General features: G+C 40.9%; 1 protein-coding gene across 1 annotated transcript in view; it reads right to left on the bottom strand.

The window, feature by feature from the left end:
• Positions 1-21037, bottom strand: part of syt6a (synaptotagmin VIa) — a 121025-nt gene that overhangs the window by 36852 nt on the left and 63136 nt on the right. Inside the window, exon 3 of the mRNA XM_085442987.1 lies at positions 14165-14232. Coding sequence (XP_085299113.1) covers positions 14165-14232 — 68 coding nt within the window. The remainder of the gene's footprint in view (positions 1-14164; positions 14233-21037) is intronic.

Below are 21037 nucleotides of genomic sequence, written 5' to 3'. Positions count from 1 at the left end.
TCAGTGTTCCGTCCTCACGTCATGTTTGTTTTCCTGCCAGCAATAAAGCTGAGGTTTTTTGAGTAACATTCCATTTTCCGAGTCCTGCATTTGGATCCTCATCTCTGCCTGCCCGCACACAGAGCCCTGACAGTTTCAGTCTCCTTTGGTTATTTCCTGTTTTACTTTGAAGGTTTGTTTTCTTTTGTGTCCTGTGTTGGTTTTGCTTCCTGTCTGTCTTCCCCTGAATGTCCTGATTGTCTTCACCTGTGTTGATGACCTGTTGATTGTTCTCTGATCACCTTCTGTGTATAAATAATCCTCTCTTTACTTCTGCAAGATTAATGAGTTATACTTCGAGTCTTTATTCTTGGTCTATTTATGTCTTCTGTGAATCCCCATGTGGTGTTAGGTACCTTTTTTCTGAGCTTTTGTACTTAGTCTTCACAGACTTTTTATGCAGCTTGCTTTTGTTTCACATCGTCTGTCTTTGTGTCCTGCATTTCGGTCCTGCTTTACATGCGTCATTTCGTGATGTGGTTGTCTTTCTCTAAACTCAGCCAATCCATGTGTACCTAAAACTTATTGAACTCTTATCACAGCTTCATCAGGTGATAAGACTGATTTATACTGTGATTTATTTTTGAAAGCACAGAGAAATGATGATGCTCTTACGATAGTGTTGACTTTTTGCAACTTGCAAGTGGTTATTGTAGTTAGTCTGCATGTCTTCTCTTCACATTCACTCTTTCTTGCAAGATGAATGAATGTAAGGTGGGTTTGTATTCAGTAATAAATGATCCAAGAAAAGGTCCTGCCCAACCAGTTTTTTCTGCATTTCAACCCTCAATCCTGCTCTTTCTACAGAGAACTCCTACTGTGGGCGAGTCCAACAAGCTTCCTTTAATTCAGGGAAAAAGTGGCATGTGGCACTATCGATACTAACTCCAACTATCCACCAAAATCCAAATAAAATATTAAAATCAATATTTGTAACTCTGAAGTAACATGAAAGCTCCCATTTTGTTTATAGCTGTGTCAGCAGTCCTGTCTGATTACCTCTGAATTTGAATTACAAAGCTGGAGTCTTGTTTTCTGAGACTTTTTAGTCTAAACAGTTACATTTTTTCATCATAACTTTCAGCATCAATCAGTTTTTGTATGTCAGTTCTCTAGACTTAAGTTTCCACTGTCTCAGTTTGTAATGACTTGAGTTTGCTAATGGACTTCAGAGGGTTCATGCAATATGCCAGCACTCACACTCAATAATCTGCCCAGGAGAGCCACTCAGAAGGCTGTTATCTCCTCCACAAGTGTGAAGTTAATCAAAGTGAAGTCTCCCGTCTCCTCCGCATCTTCACTTCCTCCAAACAGTTAAAAAAAAAAAGTTATCTACCCAGGAAACTTAAAATATTTCTCATTACAGAATTCAATATATTTTGGCCTGTGCACATACTGCATAGGGTCAAATATCATTTGCTGTTTTCTGCAGCCAATCGGAAGCCACAGGGGAAGCTTCCCATGAGGCCGTCTGTGTCGAGTTCAGTCCAGTATTAACATCTGGTCCTATCATGCAATTAACCTGCTTGTTGACCAGGATCCCCTATCTCTTGGCACATGGCTTTCAGTGTGCCTGGTTGCCTTTATTCTTGGGGGGCCATTTGCACTGAGCAAATATTGAACTAGACAGCAGAGCTTCACAGGCCTGCTTCTCTTCTATTTAAGAGAAAATAACAAAATTGAATTAAAAATAGAAAATACAAATTGGTAGATGAAAAATGATGAAAGGTGTGCGCTGCCAAATTAACTGATTGCTTATCAACACAGACTACACTGTGACTTTCCAGAGGCAAACCATAAATGAACATTGATTTGCTTCATTAAATTCAATTGTCTCTTTTAAAGTTTGCCTTATTTTGGAATGGATATTTAACATTATAATATTATGAGAGAGATGGGTGTTTTTTTTTCCTTCAGTTCATTTTGATGGTGTGAATATAAGAACTGCAAAGAAACACAGAGACCCAGGAAGATATTTAATGCAACTGAATACAGTATTTCTCCCATCAGTGTTTGGACAACAGCAACCAAGTCTTCTTAACTGAATAAGCTCAACTTAATTAGTTAATTTATCTATTCGTCTTTTACTAATAATAAATCATGCATTTAAAATTTTACTTGTTTTGAAAGTTGTAGGAACCACATTTCCAAAAATACTGAGAAACCCATTGTTGGCTTTTGTCTGGTCTCCGATTTGTTGCTATTTTTAATGGTTAAAACTACCCAGCAGGCACACGTGAAACACTGATGTTATCTCCTTGGTTATAATCAGTTGCAGTATGAGAGCAAAAACTGAACCGAGAGTGGACAGATGCTGACAGGTTCACTGTAAGAGATACCATTTTGTTTTGTTTTTTACAGTAATAAATATTAATCAAATCATTTTTAATAAAGAAACTTAATGCCATCTTTTTTCAAAAAACAAAAAAGCTAATTTAGTTACCAAATTATCATGACCAAAGAGCCACACAGTGTCTTCTACACGTATACAGAGCAATATTTTTTTTTTTAATATAAAGAGCACCTAAAAGGAAAAAAAAACTGTCTCAAGAATCTAAATGGGATTATTTTGCAAGATTAACAATCAAAATTAATCTGATAAAGGATGCTTTCAACCCACTAAATGGCTAAATAGTAACAATACTGAATCATGCAATGGGGTGATCAAAGGACAGCTGGTAACATGCAGCTAGCTTAGCTAGCATCGTCTTCTGTGATAGCTCTGAAATTTATCAGAAACAGGAGTGGAGACCTCGAAAGTGGTTCTTCATATATATATCTATAATAGGGTGAGATGCCACTTGTGAGGAGGTATGTTACTAATAACTGTTGCCCAGCTGTTTGTGGTCCTTGTGAATGTAAAACTAAGTGTAATTTCTCAATAAAGTGATTAAAACGGTCTCTCCAGTTCCTCTCCCTCACTATGGTGGCTATAAACACATTTAATGAGCCATTATGGCTCGACAACAATGATTGAAGACATTTTGTTCAGGATATTAACTTTTTTTTATTATTGTGAAACAGAAAATGTCCAGCCACAGGTGAGTATGTAAATGATGTGCTCATATAAACAAACCTGCTAGCATCAGGCTCTTGAGACCTTATTACAACCCCCCGTTGCTACATGGGCACATTATTTTCCATATTGACATTGAGCATTGGCACTGGACATAAATCATTCCGAATGTTCCAATGCTGAAGCAATTCCAGGGGATAAACCCAACATTATTCTTTCCTTTGGGTTGTTCTCAGTATAGTGACATGCAGGGATTTGTTCCCCGTCATTTAGGTGTCCTGAACCCCAAACTGCGTCACCTCATTATTGCCCTTGTTGTCAGTCAGAAACACGCCACCTGACCTGTGATACATGTGCGACCTGCCTGATCCATCATCCACCACAGCCTTGTCTCAGGGACTTGTCCTGTCACTCCGCAGCTAATGAATTTTTACCGAACAGAGGGCTATAAATATTATTTCCAGTATGTAGTTATGATTTCTTTTATATGAGATGTGGAGGAAAGCAATGTCATAAAGCAGCTGGAGTTCGAAGCTTTACAAATACAAGAAATCCTGACACCAGTGGGGCAGGTGGACTGCACAATGCTATCAAATAAAAGGTGGCAATTTATGATGTTACGAGGGTGGAGGAACTTTATTGATTTGGCTGATGCTTCCTGCGTGCCACAATATGGAAGTTTAAATTTCCAGGGTTATAGCAATAACAGCTTGCATCCTGGCCCTGTAAAAATGGCTTAAGAACATTTTGAGTTTCAATAATTTTCACCACCAGGGATTTTAAATTGATGTGTTACATCCATTATAAGCACAAGTTCTAAGTGTTTGGTATTTCACAGTGAAAGCTTTTGCTCCACTCAAACTGCTTCATTGCCCTGAAATATTACATTGTTAATCATGATGAATAAATGCGACTTGGAGCATTCCTGTCATGTGAGGAGAGGGTGTGACTGATGTGAAGCTGTGGGAAGACTCTACAGCTTCTTAATGTCTCTGATTAGGCTTAGGGAAAATATGTGGGAGAAACATAATGGAAATGCTAATGTTTTGGCACATTCTTAAGAGCCTATTAAAATGTCTGATTGTTTACCAGAGGCTGAGTGTAATGGATGTTTTAATAGTGTTTGCTTAAAAGACAGAGTAAAGAAATATATGTGTAGAAGAGATATTATTAATCTCTCATCTACACAATATTAATAATATATAATAATAAGGGCTGTTTGTTGTCATGGCGCTGTCAGTACAACATTTTAATATAAAAGAACTGATGGAATTTTACAGAATAGTTTTCGCTAAGAGGTTAGCTTATTCAATTTGTTGATTCATTTTGTTTCTAACAGTAAAGCTGAAAAAAAAAAGAAACATAACTCGAAATTTCGAGTTAGTGCTGGCAATCAGTAATCTATTTGAATTACATCATTTCCTTGTTACCCGGAAGCTGAAGCCCTCAGCTAAAAATGCTACAGCTAAGCTACCAGTATTATAGCCAGTCATGAAATGCACAAATTGCTGAGTATTTTCAGCGTGGTTTCACAAATGATGAAGTCCTTGCTTTATTAGCTGAATCACATGGCGTTACTATTTGGCGTGCCAAATTGTTGCATTGGTAGCTCACGATCCAGTTTTGAGTACACATTCTTCTGTGCCATATCCTTCCAGGTAACAAGAAAATGACATCATACATGTAGGGCTTACTGATTGGCAGCGCTAACTCGAAATTTCAAGTTGATAAGTCAAAATTTTGAGAAGATAACTTGAAATTTTGAGTTATGGATACTTTTTTCTTTTTTTAGTGGCGGAAATGGGCTTCCATGGCTAAAAGCTACTTAGCGCCTGGCTGCATAGCTTTTAGCAGCTACCTAAAATGTTTTTGGAACACCAGCCAACGGGATGACTGTTTCCTTCCAAAGTATCGGTGCTCCTTAAAATTAAGCTGCTAACATTAATATTTTCCAAAGTCCTAGCTTTTTTGCATACTGTTCTCCAAACTTGTTCCTTTTTAGTTCTGTTTCTCTTTAACAGTGGAATAAATTCTTCTGATGCTCATATATGGCAGCAATAAGCTCGTCCTTGAGTTTTAATTGTCAGTGGTGTGAAGAGAATCCACACTCTGTGAGAGAATCTCAGCTAGCAGACATTTATAACACAGCATCTGTCACAGTCCTGAGTCTGTGGACTCAGTGGTTTTGTTTTCATTGTTATTATCTTTGGTTTCACTTTAATTCTGATTAAGATTTTCCAGTTCTGAGGTTGGTTTCTGTGCTCCTGCTGTGCTGTGTTAGTATTGTGTCTCTGTGTTCATGTCATTTCCTGTTTTATTTTGACAGTGCCATGTCCTATGTTAGTGTGGTTAGTTTTGCTTCCCCTTGTCTCTTTATGTCCAATTAATCCCAGCTGTGACTCCCTCCTGTTTCTTATTCCGATTGCCCTTTTGTGTAAATGAGCCCTGTGTTTTCTCCTGCTTGTTCCTGGTTCGTCTGCGTTATTTCCTTTGCCTTATCCTGTGTTGTTTCCCAGAGTCTCCCTGCGTCTCTGTTTCAGGTCTTTTTGTTCGTTTTTTCCAGTTTAGTTAATCTTAGGTTCTGCACTTGCCACCTCCTTTGCTGTTTGCACCGTCACTGTCACAATAAAACTCATTCTCATCACAAGCCGTGCCTGTATCTTGGGTCCATTACTAAATTGCACATGGCTTGCCCCGCTAGCCTTGACAGCATCAACAACTATTTCTCAAAAGTTAAAATAATTTCACCTCGTGTTGGTGCATATTTACCTTTATTTGCATTGCCTGGTAAAAATTTGTCTCTTGATTACACTTTGCATATAATACCATGCTAAAACTTCACTGTGGATTTGGGATGAGCACCAAATGCTGGTTGATGCTTAATTCATTCAACTTGGAAATAATTTTATTGGCTTTCAAGAGTGTTAAGATCTATACCAGTGACACTGTTCATTAACATGAAGCCTGTCACTGGTTTGCAGGAGAGGAAACTGGAGGAAACAGGCATCCCAGCTTTGCACAAATGTATGAAAAATCCACCTTCCAAAACTTCTAAAGCTCACTGCATAACATATTTTGTACAGAATAAAATAAAAATGAGTGTAATATCTAAATTAGTGACGCTGTGGCTTCCTAAATTGGATATATGTTGGACCACTGCTACACTACGGTCAAGGACGGCTACAAGGCACAATCCCGCCCCCCGTTTGGCAAATCTGATCACGCCGCCATCTTCCTCATGCCAAAATACAAACAAAGGCTGAAACAGGAAGTTCCGGTTCAGAGGAAGGTCGCGCGCTGGACGGATCAATCGGTGGCCGCGTTACAGGACGCACTCGATGACGCAGACTGGGGCATGTTCAGAAACAGCTCCGACGATGACGTCAACGTGTTTACGGAAGCGGTTGTGGGATTCATCGGGAAACTAGCGGATGATACCGTGGAGACAAAGACTATCACAACGTTTCCCAACCAGAAGCCGTGGGTGGATAAAACCATCCGCGACGCTCTGAGATCCCGCACCGCTGCCTACAACACGGGACTCATGACGGGGGACATGGACCCGTACAAAGCCGCGTCATATAACGTGCGGAGGGCGGTGAAAGAGGCGAAGCAGCGCTACGGGAGGAAACTAGAGTCACAACTCCAACAGAGTGACTCTAGGAGCCTGTGGCGGGGACTAAGGACAATAACGGACTATAAAGCACCAACAACCGGTATGACGAACGCGGCCGTGACTCTGGCAGACGAGCTGAACACTTTCTATGCTCGCTTCGAGGCTGCAGCTAAGGTCTCCAACAATGCTAGTGTTAGCGGCGCTAACGGCTGCAGACAGGAAGATACTGCCAGCACCGGAAACGTGCTCGTCATCTCCGAGCATGAAGTAAGGAGAGCCTTCAAGAGAGTGAACACCAGGAAAGCAGCAGGACCAGACGGCATCCCAGGTCGTATCCTAAGAGACTGCGCATACCAGCTAGCTCCTGTGTTCACTGAGATATTCAACATCTCTTTATCTCAGTCGGTGATCCCCACATGCTTCAAAGAGTCCATCATTGTTCCTGTCCCGAAGAAACCCCACCCTGCTTCTCTCAATGACTATCGCCCTGTAGCCCTCACCTCAGTAGTGATGAAGTGCTTTGAACGCCTGGTCAGAGACTTCATCATTTCTTCACTACCAGACACACTGGACCCACTACAGTTCGCTTACCGTCCAAATCGTTCCACAGACGATGCCATCTCTCATCTCCTCCACACATCACTCACTCACTTGGACACTAGAAGGGGGAATTATGTTAAAATGCTCTTCATAGACTACAGCTCTGCATTTAACACCATAATTCCCTCCACACTCACCACCAAGCTGGAGCATCTGGGACTCAGCTCATCTATGTGTCAGTGGATCTCCAACTTCCTAACTGGCAGACCACAGGCAGTAAGGATGGGCGGACATGTCTCAGCCTCCACCACTCTCAGCACTGGAGCCCCCCAGGGGTGTGTTCTGAGCCCCCTGCTGTACTCCACTACCAGCTCCACCACCATCATCAAGTTTGCTGACGACACCGTCGTGGTGGGCCTGATCTCTGATAACAACGAGACGGCCTACCTGAAGGAGATTAGGAATCTGGAGAACTGGTGCCAGAGGAACAACCTCCTTCTAAACGTCAGTAAGACAAAGGAGCTGATAGTGGACTTCAGCACTAAGCAGGAGAGGAACTACCAGACCCCCGTCATCAACGAGTGCCCAGTGGAGAGAGTGGACAGCTTCAAATACCTCGGAGTTCACATCACGCAGGACCTGTCATGGTCCTGTCACATCAACACTGTGGTGAAAAAGGCCCGACAGCGTCTCTACCACCTCAGACGCTTGAGAGACTTCCAACTGCCCTCCAAGGTGCTCAGGAACTTTTACTCGTGCACCATAGAGAGCATCCTGACGGGAAACATCTTAACCTGGTTCGGGAACAGCACCATGCAGGACAGACGAGCTCTACAGAGGGTTGTGCGGTCAGCTGAGCGCACCATCCGCTCCGAGCTCCCTGACCTGCACTCAATCTACAGCAGGCGGTGCTGGACCAAGGCCAGGAAGATCGTGAAGGACCTCAGCCATCCCAACAACAGACTGTTCTCTCTGCTGAGGTCAGGAAAGCGATTCCGCTCCCTGAAGACCAACACAGAGAGACTGAGGAGGAGCTTCTTCCCGCAGGCGATACGGTCTCTCAATCACACCACCACACAGTACTGACCCACACATACAGTTCTTACACACACACACTGGACATTCTGGACTTTGGTTTTGCACAACACTGGTCACTATATTCTTCATTTCCGGTTAATACTTGTACAGCTGCTGTTATTGTGTATATATTTATTTATATTTAGATTTCTTCATACATTCTTATATAGTTCTATATTGTGTATTGTGTATTTTGTTGTACAGTTATTTTATTTTCAACTTTAATTTATATATTTATCTTTATCTTATTCTTCCCAGTTAAATTTACCCTTCATTCTAATTTGTGTTGTACAGTTATTTCATTTTTAACCTTAATTTATATTCTATTCCTTCCTAGTTAAATTTACCCTTTTTAATTTTTCATATTTATTTCCTATCTTATTCATAGCCTTTTCCTTTTTTTGTTTTCTTTAGGTCACGAGCAGTTGTCCAAGCATTTCACTACATATCGTACTGTGTATGACTGTGTACGTGACAAATAAAATTTGAATTTGAATTTGAATTTTGAATGTTTGTTCAGCCTGCTTAAGAATAGGGAGAAGTTGCCAGAAACCACCTATCATTATTAGAAGTTATCACCCATTTGTATAGCATCACTTTGTTAGATTCAAAGGGAAAATCTGGACTCTAATGGGATCCAGTGACCTTTATGCATAGCGTGGTTTGGGTAGCCTTGTTCTCTCAAAGCGAAGGGTCACTGCAAATCAATGCAGATTTATTCTGACTGATCACCTTCATCTTATGATAAAGCATTTCTGTTCTAATAGTGGGATCTCCTTCAGGATGACAGTGGTCCAATCAATACTGGGCGATGGTTTAACATGAAAGTAATATAAATCATATGCTTTGATCTTTGCAGTCATCAGATGGAAGCCTAATTGAATACCCATGGGACATTTTTGATCGAATGATGGAGAATCAATACCAAGATACATTGAAGCTGGAGTTTTGGTACACGGTGGTTCACCTAAAGTAGACCCTTTCATCTGGTTTCCTGAATATAGATAAAACCTAAGCATAATCTAAATGAAATAAAATAAATGACATTTGATATTGTTTTTAGTCTCAAAGAAGGTTTAATCCACGTCTGAGAAACAGAGCATTTATACTGAATTTGCTCTGTGATCGGTCTGCAGTATCTCATTAAATTAATCTTGCATGAAAATCAAAGTGTAGCTAGAAACCTACTGGTAATTGAATCATGCCAGCAATGATGCCCATTAGTGTGTGCTTACTGTGCAATTTCTCTCTTGGCCTTCATTATGATCTCAACCGTACCTCTGCGATGCTAATGCTTTAAAAAAAGAAATCCATCCAGGTATAAAACACCTGCCAGAATATCTAGAACCATCTCTGTGGTGGCTCAACTCCAGTAGGTGTCAGCAGGGACACATTAATTTCTCACATACTTATTAAGGATACATTAAATCACATTTAACCTTCATTTGGTAAAAAATGCCACATCACATTTTTTTGTGGGCAGGACCTTAGGTTGACCTGACCTTAGCCTTGGGGTCCTAAATGATGGCAGCAAACAACAAGTCAGCATGGGGAAATGATGCATCCATCACTCTGACGCTGTTGAATCGACCGTGGCCTGACATTTGGAACCCAGTTGCTCAGAAGCCACTAGCCTCATGATGCATTACATTTCAGCTGATAATAAGAAAAATGGTGAGTAGACTACGTTTCATCATAAGGAAACATTATTGTTGCTCAGCAAAGCAGCTAACACCATTTTTCTTCTCTGAATGTGCATTGATTAATCCGATCTTTATTAATGATTATTAACTGTGCAATGGAGATGCAGTTCAGAAGCTTTTTGCACCATATGCAACGATATTACTAATATCTGTTTAAATTTGTTAGTGTTAGTCAACTTTTAACGTTAGTCAATTTTTCTGTACTGGAAAACATTCTGAGATGTAACCTCCAACGCAGAAACGTATCGACTTTTTAGGTTGACTGTTTGGAGAAATCTAAATTTATATTCTCTACACCGAACAAAAACAGAGCCACACAGTGCCTTCGGGGTGTTTTGATCTTATCTTTGCTGGTGGTGTTTGGGAAGGAGGTCAGCATTCAGCAGCAATATCAGGTTGTGATCAAAGGTTTGGGATACAGCTGAGTTCCAGTAAGAACTCGGTAGTGCCCGAGCCTTAATGAAATAAAACCTGTTACACTCACTGCCAGTCATGACTGCCTTGAATCTCTTAATATTTCTATTTATTTGATCACTAAAAAGTGTAATTATGGGTACATTTCCTCAATAATATGTTGAGGAATAGGTTTGAGAATGTTTTAAAGTAGCTCCTCATTATTTATTATTTTTAGCTTCTTTGTAGCAAGCTGAAGAAACTAAGTGTTTAAACTTTCAGTTACTCTGTGGCAACTTTTATAATAAAACTATTCACTGGAGAATACTTTTACACTTGGGGAGATTTTGCTGCTTTTGTGTCGAGAGCCCTCCTGTGGATTGCACACAGAAAAATGATGCTTCACGAGATGAATCACGGGAAAGGTTAAAAAGAGCGAAAACAAAACTTTGTTGCACAAATCCGATTTATTTTCTCCAGTCTTCACATTTTCTTGTTAGGAGCTTAGGTTGTGATTCATAAACTTGGTAAATTCGGCCTTAAGAAGACATCATCTACTGTTAAGGTTACACAAAATTGTCAGTGAAATTTAATTAAACAAGAAAATAATGGTCAGCTAAAAGGATAATTAATACATTTATACTTTAACTAAGGGAGATTCTGCAGGGCCGAAAGGCTGAAGGGGTGTCACCTCATATTAGTCCCCGCTCCGTAACATTCATTAACTCTTTTTCCTCTTTTTCCTGTCAGGGAAAATGGCGTTTGCTCCTCACCGGGGGGGCTGTGCAGATTCAATTAATTTTACTTGCTAGTTGCTGTGCATGCATGATGCACTGAACTTTATTTACACCAAATCAAAAGGGTCACAGAATGAGCTGATAGCAGACAGCAAGCCCACTGGAGTTACTTTGAAAGAACTGTGTCAGAATAAAAGAAAATATCTGAGCTTTCCTATTTTTAGTGTGTTCTGTTCAACACAAACTAACAGCACTGATGGGGTTTGTCTCAAACCTGTGCTCAGCAGCAAAATAGTTGTATACAAGAGTGAAAATGACAGGGTGTGAACACAATACGGGTGTTAATGTCACAGACGTTTATTAAACTTTAAGTCTCTCTTTCTATCAGAGAAACACAACCTCCAGCTATTCCCAGTTAAAGCATCTCAATATGAATTAGGCTTGACTGACTGAGTAGCTCAGTACATCTTCTCTCAAGCAAACTGCATCAATTTTAGGAGTCGCTTTCTCCATTTAAACTCAATATTTTTCAGTCGAGACCTTTGGTAAATGTATCAAGTGGCTTGTGATAAAGTATCCGATTTAAATTGGATTTGTTTTAGGGCACTTTCCCAGAAAGGTACCTTGACACAGACCACAACAGCTGTGATTGGTCTGTTTGGGAGTAACATGCCATGTGAAGCAGTAGCCTGTATCGACAAGCGCAGGGATAATTCTTCATTAAACAAAATGTAAAAGGTTGCAATTGTATCTTCCTTCTTTGCAATGGTAAATACAAGAGCCAGTGTTTTCTAACTTCAATAATTTCTGAACTATTATGCCATTCCTGCAAGTGTTAAGTATATTTATTAGCTCAAACTCCTAGAAATTACATGCAATGCCAAAATAGCATCACCCAGTACAGCTTAGGTTCTATAGGGATTAAATGAGGGCTATAAATCAAGGTTTAGAAGATATTACTGTTGTGTTAAAGAAACAGATAGGGTCTCACGTTGGGACTGGGGCTAAAAAACCTTGATGGATTTGGGTTTTTTTTGTTTTTTTCCCTGTTTCTCATGGGTGCAAGTATATTGTGAGTATTTCAGCCGAGGCAGTCTGACATTTCCAGTCGGTCTTCTTAGCTGGGAGGCAAAAAGACATATAAGAGAAGTTGTAAGGTAAGAAATTTGGTAAGAGACTCTTTGGCTGTATAATGCACTCACATGGCCTCGTTGATCTGAACCCATCTCTACCTGCCAAACAGACGCTTTTATTTCAGAGGTGCCACATAAGGCCACCTCATGAGCGTTGCATTCTCCTTCTCTTTCCTGGGTGGTTTATTTAACATTACTTTCTTGTGCTTCCGCTAAACCAGTACAATCATTTTCAGATGGCGTATCCTCTTGTTTACAAGAGGAATATTGTTTCCTCTCATGGACAGCAGGGGTATTGATTCACACCGGATGGCTGTCAAAATTCCGCCCAGTTTTATATTGTATTGAAACAAATTGTGCCTGGAGGGGGACATCAGAGAGCTCAGTATTATCTCACCCATCCTGCAGGCGTGTACTCCCAGCTGTGTGCTTTAGCGGGTTTATCACACCGCCCTGCACTATTGTTCACACACTAAGCTCCCGCAAAGGGACATTTTACAGTCCAGCCTTGGTGAGTGACATTTTAACAAGATAGTCATAAAACATGTCACAGGAGGGAGGAAAGAAGACAAAATGCCAGAATCCCTGAATCCGCTCACAAAGAAACGCAAACGATCCCTGCGGCTATCCTCATCACACACAATCATGTCACCACTGCTCAGACCGCCTGCCCGAGCGCACACAGTCTTTGTAACCATGTATATCTGCACATCCATGAACACACACATATACGTAGCCTCCCAGGAAGGCCACCGGGGTCCAGTCATGGCACGAGCCAGCAGAAAACTGATAAGTCTGGCTGGATTTGTTTGATTTAGCCTCCCAAAGCTGCTGCTGCCACTGAAAGGAGGGAATAATATATAACTGCACTGGAGGAACAGGTGAAGGTAGGCAGGGCATCTAAGCCAACCGCAGAGATAAACATAAGGAGGATTAAGGCTCAGCCCAAAATAACAAGTTGTACATTTCTGTAGCAGATATTTCCTTACACACATTCTAATAAAGTCAAGGCAGGAATGAAAGCTTATCACAGATGAAGTACTTTAAATCCCAAGTGACAACATGGCAGACGCTGATCAGAATAACACAATTTCCTCCTACTCAGGCTGACATGAGGCACAGGCTATCCTGCTGTATCTCTCCTCTATTAGCCCCACAGCTCTGGCGCTTCATCAAAGTGTCATGATGCACGTTGATCAAACCCAGCAAGAGCGAGAAGGAGAGAACAAAAGTGACATAAGCGTGTGAACACAGAAGCAGACAGAGACACAAATAGAAGACATGCACTCACACGCACAGAAAGCAGTGACCCAACTTAATGTTTTACGCTATGCAGCTGAGTAACTCTCCTCACCTCTACTATACAGGTGAACACCAAGCACCGGTTCAGCTGTTCAATTATTAATAAAAGCCATGGAAAGGACAAATCAATATCACCATATTTTCACCCGGGTTCAGCCAGCAAGATAATGGGCAGAGGTGCGTAAGATAGAGGCGGAAAGTGCAGCTGCAGACATCCACTGTAATCAAATATTAACATGGTGCTTCATAAATGATAGAGAAGAGTATGATATAGTTAGAAAGGCTGCCAAAAGAGAAGTACTTTCATATCAGCGTGCATTATTCAAAAGTAAATACAGTGCAGTTTAGCGAAGAACTGTATTAAAGACTGATTAACAAATGAAAAGCCACTGCTGCTCTGCATCTGCGTCTGCAACTGAGTGCGAAGCACTACGAGCGCTACACTCTCGCATCCCCACACAAACTGGCATGCTGCAACCTGTTTCACAGCACCTCAGCGGGCACTGAATCCAAGCATTCGTCAGAAACAACCAAACAAGGAAAAAAAGGCGCTCAAAGCATCAGATTTGAATCTCTGATTCTATCTGCTGTGACAGCTTTGTACTCACCAGTGACAGTGTCTCGCACTTTTCCCTTTCCTTGATCCTTTACTGTCTCCCCCTCTTTCTCTCTCGCTCACTTTTCTCTTTCTCTTTTGCCTCTTTTTTGTTTCTGCCCCTCACTCTCTCCTTCGATCCACTCCCTTGCTTGCTCCTGAACAGAATGAGCCTCCACTGCACTCAGGATCCCTGTTTCTATGGCAGTGTGAGCAAGCAAGCAAGTCAGCAGGATACTGTAGTGCAAATGTCTAGGGGCAGGTCCTTCACTCAGCCCAGCGAACAGTCAAACAAGCTCAATAGCCTCTCACTTCAATCCTGTTATGCTAAAATACCCTTAAGCCACTTGAATTTCTCTAGTGGAAAACATTGTTGAGACAAACATGTAGTGAAGGAGAGAAACAAACCAGAAACATAGTAAAGAAACAATTATTCGCTCTCTAAAAACACAGGCAATGCAGCAAAAAAAGTACACGCGCATAAGTTTAGAGCCATGAATATTGATGAGGGGATCCTCATAAATATCAAAGCTTTTCTTTGAATAGATGACCAGATAATTCAAATTCAGAGAGTTGTTTTATTCCCATTCATAGGATGAGATTAAGCAAATGTGCCATGAAGGATCAAAAGGGAGTTAATTTTTTTTTTGAGCAACACGCTTTGTTCTGTGTCAAGAGATCCTGCGGTAAACTGCTGTGATGAACACATGTACATCCATACACTGCTTCAAGAGGCATACACCACTGATTTAATAAGCATTGGAGAAATTACACCCCAGTCTGCAACTCTGACCATGGTCATGCGACATATTGCAGCACAATCAGTACAATCTTCAACAGAGAGAGGGAAAGAAGAGGAGGTGGAGGGATGGGGGGGAGAAAGTGCATCCCCCCCAGTCTTCCCTTCCCTCTATCTAGATTAGCATTAGTTCCTCGAAAGCCTGTGGTCTGCAGGGGGACGATACCACCACCAGAGGCTCCCACTGCAGAAGCACCTTGTGGCTGCGCAACACTGACAAAATAAATAGAAATTAATTGCACTGAGGCACTGCCCACATGTGTGAGATGGTGCAATTGCCAGGCATTCAACATAATGTGTTCTTGATAGCATGAACAGCACAGCGCTATCAAGGGAAAGGGTTTCTTTGCTAAGCATTACAGCGGCTAATCCATAATGCATTACTCAGAGTTGCTCGTGCAGAGTGCTTTAAAACTCCTGAATGGTAGTGCCATATGTTGGCTTATCTTTGATTCATATTTAATCTTTAAAGTTTTAAAACATTGCACCCAAGGAGATTAGCAGTTTCACTAGTCCAGACTGTCCTATTTAAGTTAAACCTGATAATATCCACTAAATCAGAGGTGGGTTAACCTCAGGATCACCTATTTATGAAACCCAAAGGGAAAAGAGAAGAATAGAAAGACTTTAAGGCCAAAAGACAAATATGAGCCTTCAGTTTTTAAAGTAGCGTAGCATGTTCCTGTATTTGAAGATGTGCTTGTTTAGCATGTGGCTAAAGCACAGCCAAACCTTATCTCTAGCTGGTGACCTGGTAAATTAAGAGTCTTCTAATGTCCAGGATTCTAATGAGCAAAGGAGAAAGTCGGGCATGCTGTTCTCAGAGTCTAAAGCCATCTTCACATGTGCACTGGAGCTCTGAACTTTTCTAGGCGTCACCCAGCGGGATACATGTGAGAACGCAAATGTCAGATGCAGTTGGATTGGACATTAAACACTCTGCCAACTCCCTATTACAGAGTTTCTGTGTCTGACTGAGCCCATGTGAGGATAGGGCAGGTAACTGTCTGGTGAACTGACAGTAAGCCAGTGGATGTTATGTGCCACGTGGGAAAGGGCAACTGTGGACAATATCCCAACTTGATTCTGTTGACACTGTCCAGAGTTCATGCATGAAAGCGGCTTATGGTGGGATTATACTTCCTTGCTGATGAACACACAGACAGCTGCAGACACCTCAGGGAAATAGTTGTTCTTATACTATTTCTAGTCTGCTTGGAAGATGTTTGTGTAGTCAGTACCTGTGTAGTGTAGTGTCTGCAGAGAGATAACAAAGCCTTGGCTCTAAACAGGCACATGCATGCTAACGTAGAAAGTGTAACAGTGGTGTAACCATGACCCTGACTCTAAAAGTTCCACAACTGACAAGCAAAGTAAATATTAATCACCTAAACCTCACCAAGCTGTTGATGAAAGTACTTGGCAAACATCTAAAAATGGTTGTCTCCAGGGGGATTGAAGTCCAGTCTTCTAGGTGAAATTCTTGCATTTGATTTGAGCCACTAACAACCCCACACCTTTGAATGTAATGGCAAAGCTCCTACATTATGTTTGTTTTATGGTACTATAGTTGTGTCTGTTGGCATGGGTAAGTTCCTATGCAGAGCCTAAAGAGGGAGGTTTCCAACGTACGCAAACGTGCTCCTGTCCCAAACGTGTGTGCAAATGTGTGCAGGTAATATGCTACTTGGTTGAAAAGTGGGCTGGAACAGGGAGATGGAGGAAGCACGAACAAAAAAAACAAAGATCAAAATACAGAACCACAGATGTGAGAGAAATTGGGTGGAGAGCAGCCGAAAGGTGGATGGTAACCAAGGAGTCAAAAAAATGGCGGCTGCAAGTGTCTATTATGAACTTAACTAAACATCTTGTACACTGTCACTGCCACCACAGCCTCTAAAACATCAAATGCTAAAAAGTCCACAATTAAAATCGCAGAGACACGTTGTGTTCCTCCTTCTACACCTGCCTATCTCCCATCCTGCACTTTGCACACCGACCTCAAGGGTCCAGCAAAGGTCCAAACTCTGCTCGTGGCTGGATTGCACTCAACTTGCCAGTCATTTCCCAGCTTCTATCAGTGCTCCAACAAAGCCTGGGCTGCTTTCAATGACTGTCTACCTCCTACCTCTAAAACCAACCCTAGCTAGCGTTCCTGGCATACTGCCGTCCATGTTCTGTTAGTTTCTCCACTATATTCTCCGCTGTATTGCTCTGATGCTATTTCATTGCTGTGCCCTGTTGTGTGGTACTGTACTGACCTGGTGTGGTTCATTTTGTTAATTGTGGTGATATAGGTACAAAGTTAAACAACTACTTTCAAAATTAAAAGAATGCTAGAAAAAAGGTCAATTAAAAACATGCAAAATGTAAAACAATCAAATCCACTAATACAAGCACCAGATAAGACAGAGGGTAAAAAATTACTTCCACCTCGTGACAGACAGTGACTGCAGTGGACACTTTTCATTGTTTTTAACACACAATCTCACATCAACTCTTTGTATGTTGTAACTTTGCTCTTCTCCACGGTTGGCTGAAGGACCAATGACTCCACGCGCAAGAATAAACCACAGACTGGTTGTACCACATAGTTTGGATGCAACAGATGTTCTGCATTTAATGTAAAAGACTGATTCATATTTCAGATCAATATTTTTCTTTTCACGATTCAAGCATTAGGAACCTGAACCATAAACTCACTCTAGTGAATATATTTGATTTGTAACAGTTACAGGGGCAGTTCAGGGCGTAATATCTCACGACAGTTTCCTCTCCATGTTCATGGATAATGTCTATTATATATTATATCATGTTATTCTGGAGGACTTGTTGAGGGTTAAATTTTTCTGTCTACACACAGACATTTTTAATACACCTGCTGTAGAATCGGTGTTGTTAGAGAAAATTGCTCTCTTTTGTTAAGGATCAACTTTAGTAAATATTGATTCAGTAAACAGTTTTGACAGGGTAGAGCTATCTGATTCAATTACAAATTTCATCACAACACACCATATCCTGCTAAGAAGATTACTGCGACTTTGACTTAATTTGTTCAAACAATAAAACCAAAAAGGGTGTGTAGCATCAAAGAAACCGAAGTATCCATAGTCTGGTACTCCTCAGTCACATCATTCAGTTTCTTGTGATGTAGCTGATGCAAACAGCACTCGGTACAATGGCCTTCAAACATTAACAGTGCATGACAGATTGGCTTACAAGAAGTGTACAGCATGACAATCAGCTGACAACGGCCGGACAGATCCGTGATGGAGCATTGATGGGTGTAAGCGGAGGGATAGTGATGCCTCAGCTAAAGGTAGACTGCTGATGAGTGCTAGCCAAACAAATAGCAGTGTGTGGCTGAGCACAATATGTATAAGCTGGGACTCTCAGATGAAAAGAAATGGTGTCCCAAACATGGTTTACCTCCCACTAAGGGAGCATGCATGAAGAGTGAGGGTGATGTAATTAACATTTTTATAAGTGGGGCATGACATCTCAGACATAAGCAGCCTAATTTTGATTAAATTAGACATTTTGAATGCGTGTCCTGGTTATAAAATTACTGATTATGGGCTTCTGGGAATGCAGTAATTAAAGGCCAAATATAACTTTGACATGCCAATGTAGTTAAGTCCAGTTAATACCCACCTATTCTTGCAAATCACATTAATCTGCCTAATTACAATGTGATAATAAAAGGGCAAATATTAAAGCTCAGGCTTTAAGCAGAGTTAATTGATTTTTGTTTGTTTGTTCTTTGTCACTAAATGGTACCAAATACACACCTGTGGTGTGCGAATCAATACTGAAATATCTGCACTTCAGTTCTAGGATTGATTCTTGTATTCAAAGACTCAAAGTCACTTTTTTGGAGTAAATATAAACTCCATCGTGACGGACACACTACCACCAGGAGTCTAGACCATACTCAGCTGGTAGTTTTGATTAAAACAAGAAATTATGAAGCTCAAACTGTTTAAATGTGAAAAGAATAAAATGAAGTTTTGAAATGACATTTGATTATCACTTTGGGACATGTAGGAGCATCTGTCCTGTGGACCCCATTGATTCCATGAAAATGTGCAAGGATAAAAGATCCGAGAATTAACCAATCCTTATAATGGGTTAAAAACAAAGACGAAAATGTTAAAGTCATATCTAAAAAAAAAAAAACTGAGGGCTGTGTGGATAAAATGTCTCTGTTAATAGGTAAGCTGTAACATTTTGGACCATCTGAAAAGTAAGAAAATGATTTACCTTGATTCTTAGCTAGGAAAGGAAATCACTGACAAGACTGACACTGAGAAAAGAGGTCTAATTTTCAAAACTCTTACTTATCCAATTTAAATTCTTTACTCTACCATACTATACTCAGTGTAGGCCTAAGAGCAAACACTGACGTTCACTGACCCAGTCTCAGGTAATTTGCAGTCACAACACTAAGACCAGGATTAAGTAGACATCTCTTTGCTGCCAGAACAGTTCAAACTAATGGACCTCCTGAGATGTCCTGTGGTGTCTGCCACATTGCTATCTTCTAATGTGTTATTGTCTTTGTGGGAAATCACCTGAGTTACTGTTACTGTTGTTGTAACCTGCAGATGTGAAGTTTTTGCAGAGTGGTTGGGAGCATTTACTTTCTGGAAATGTTTGCTAACAGAACCTTGTCTTTGAACAAGATGGCATTAAGGTTGCAGTTCATCTACGGTATGTAAAAAAAGGGTCGACAGTTCATAGACTCTTATAGGAGAAATCGCCACCTGAAAGTCACATCTTTGCCAGCCTGGTTTCTTTCTGTGTTTCAGTGATCTGCAGGTGCAGTACAGGGCACTGTGGCATCTTTGTTGGCTGTGCACTTTATTTCTGAGCACACCTGAGCAGTGCAGATATAATCCAGTAAACGTTTACCTGGGAGGCAGTGCAGCTTCTGAACCTGGCATGTAGTTATGCCTGGTTAAGAAGTTTTTAAGTGCAGCCTGCACTTCCCCCCCCAAATTTACCCTAATTCAAATCAGTATTTTGGTGGGACCAAAAACAGATACTTAGCAGGAATTCTGAGCATGTTGCAGAACTTATTGCAGTTCTTCACCCTTACTGTTCCAACAGCCCACCTCATTACAAAAGGAAATTGTACATTTTCTGTCAGAGCCTGCAGGAGAGCAACACATGATAGCAATCTCAGTGTCTGCTCCTTATCAAAACCTCCCTTTACACAAAGGCTTTGATAGTATGTTTTGTGCCTCCTCTATAGATTTTAGTTTTTAGTTTTTTATTTCTTTTTTACCTTTCACATTATTCAATGTTTTTTCACGGTATATGTCTTGTTTTTATTTGTTATAAGAATTATCTACTGGTTTGAAAAGTGCTATAGAAAGAAAATGTCTTACTCATTATTATTATAATTATTATTATAAATAATTTATTAAGGATTCTAATTCCCTTGGGGTTGTGGTGCTGCTGCAGAGTGAATTTATTTCTGATGGTACTGCATGATGAATAAGAATCTAAACATCTGAAGTGCTGTGGAGTTAATATGCAAACACGTGCCAGAGGCTCTTCTGCACCCTTGTAATGAGTTGCCATAACAAGGGCATTTGTCTAGGTGGGGTACAATGCCCCTATTTTATCTTAGCACCCATCATTGTAATCATTCATTTTCTGCTTTGGGTGGCTCTGAGGGGTGGTGGCAGAGCAATGTCAGTTTCAATCCTTCCAAGCTTTCTTTTTATAAAAGCGCAGGACTGCAGAGTTGATCCCAGCAGACCACAAGAAAATCTGCGAGGCAGACGTGAGATGAGAGAAGGAGTTCCCAATTCCCCAGAGTAAGGCTCAGAGTAAGGAGGGTCATGACACAACGCCGGACCCTGAAATAACCCACATATCTTAGGCCCTCAGTCCTCATAGGCTAAATCACAGAGCTCAGTGTCTTCCTGCTACAGCCGCTCATTGACAGATATCACTTGGAGACTTATCATCACATTGATTCAGCTGAGGCACTGATACAGCAACCATTTTTATGAGATTTAAAAAGCATGTGCAGTGAGCCAATAGAGGCAAAAGAGGACTCGTTGTGCTTCTCCT

The sequence above is a fragment of the Copadichromis virginalis genome, linkage group LG20 (genome assembly GCF_057382275.1).
Source record: "Copadichromis virginalis isolate Kocher_CV1m ecotype Utaka linkage group LG20, C_Virginalis_male_GT1.1, whole genome shotgun sequence".
Lineage (NCBI taxonomy): Eukaryota > Metazoa > Chordata > Actinopteri > Cichliformes > Cichlidae > Copadichromis > Copadichromis virginalis.
This window is presented reverse-complemented; position numbering and strand designations above follow the sequence as displayed.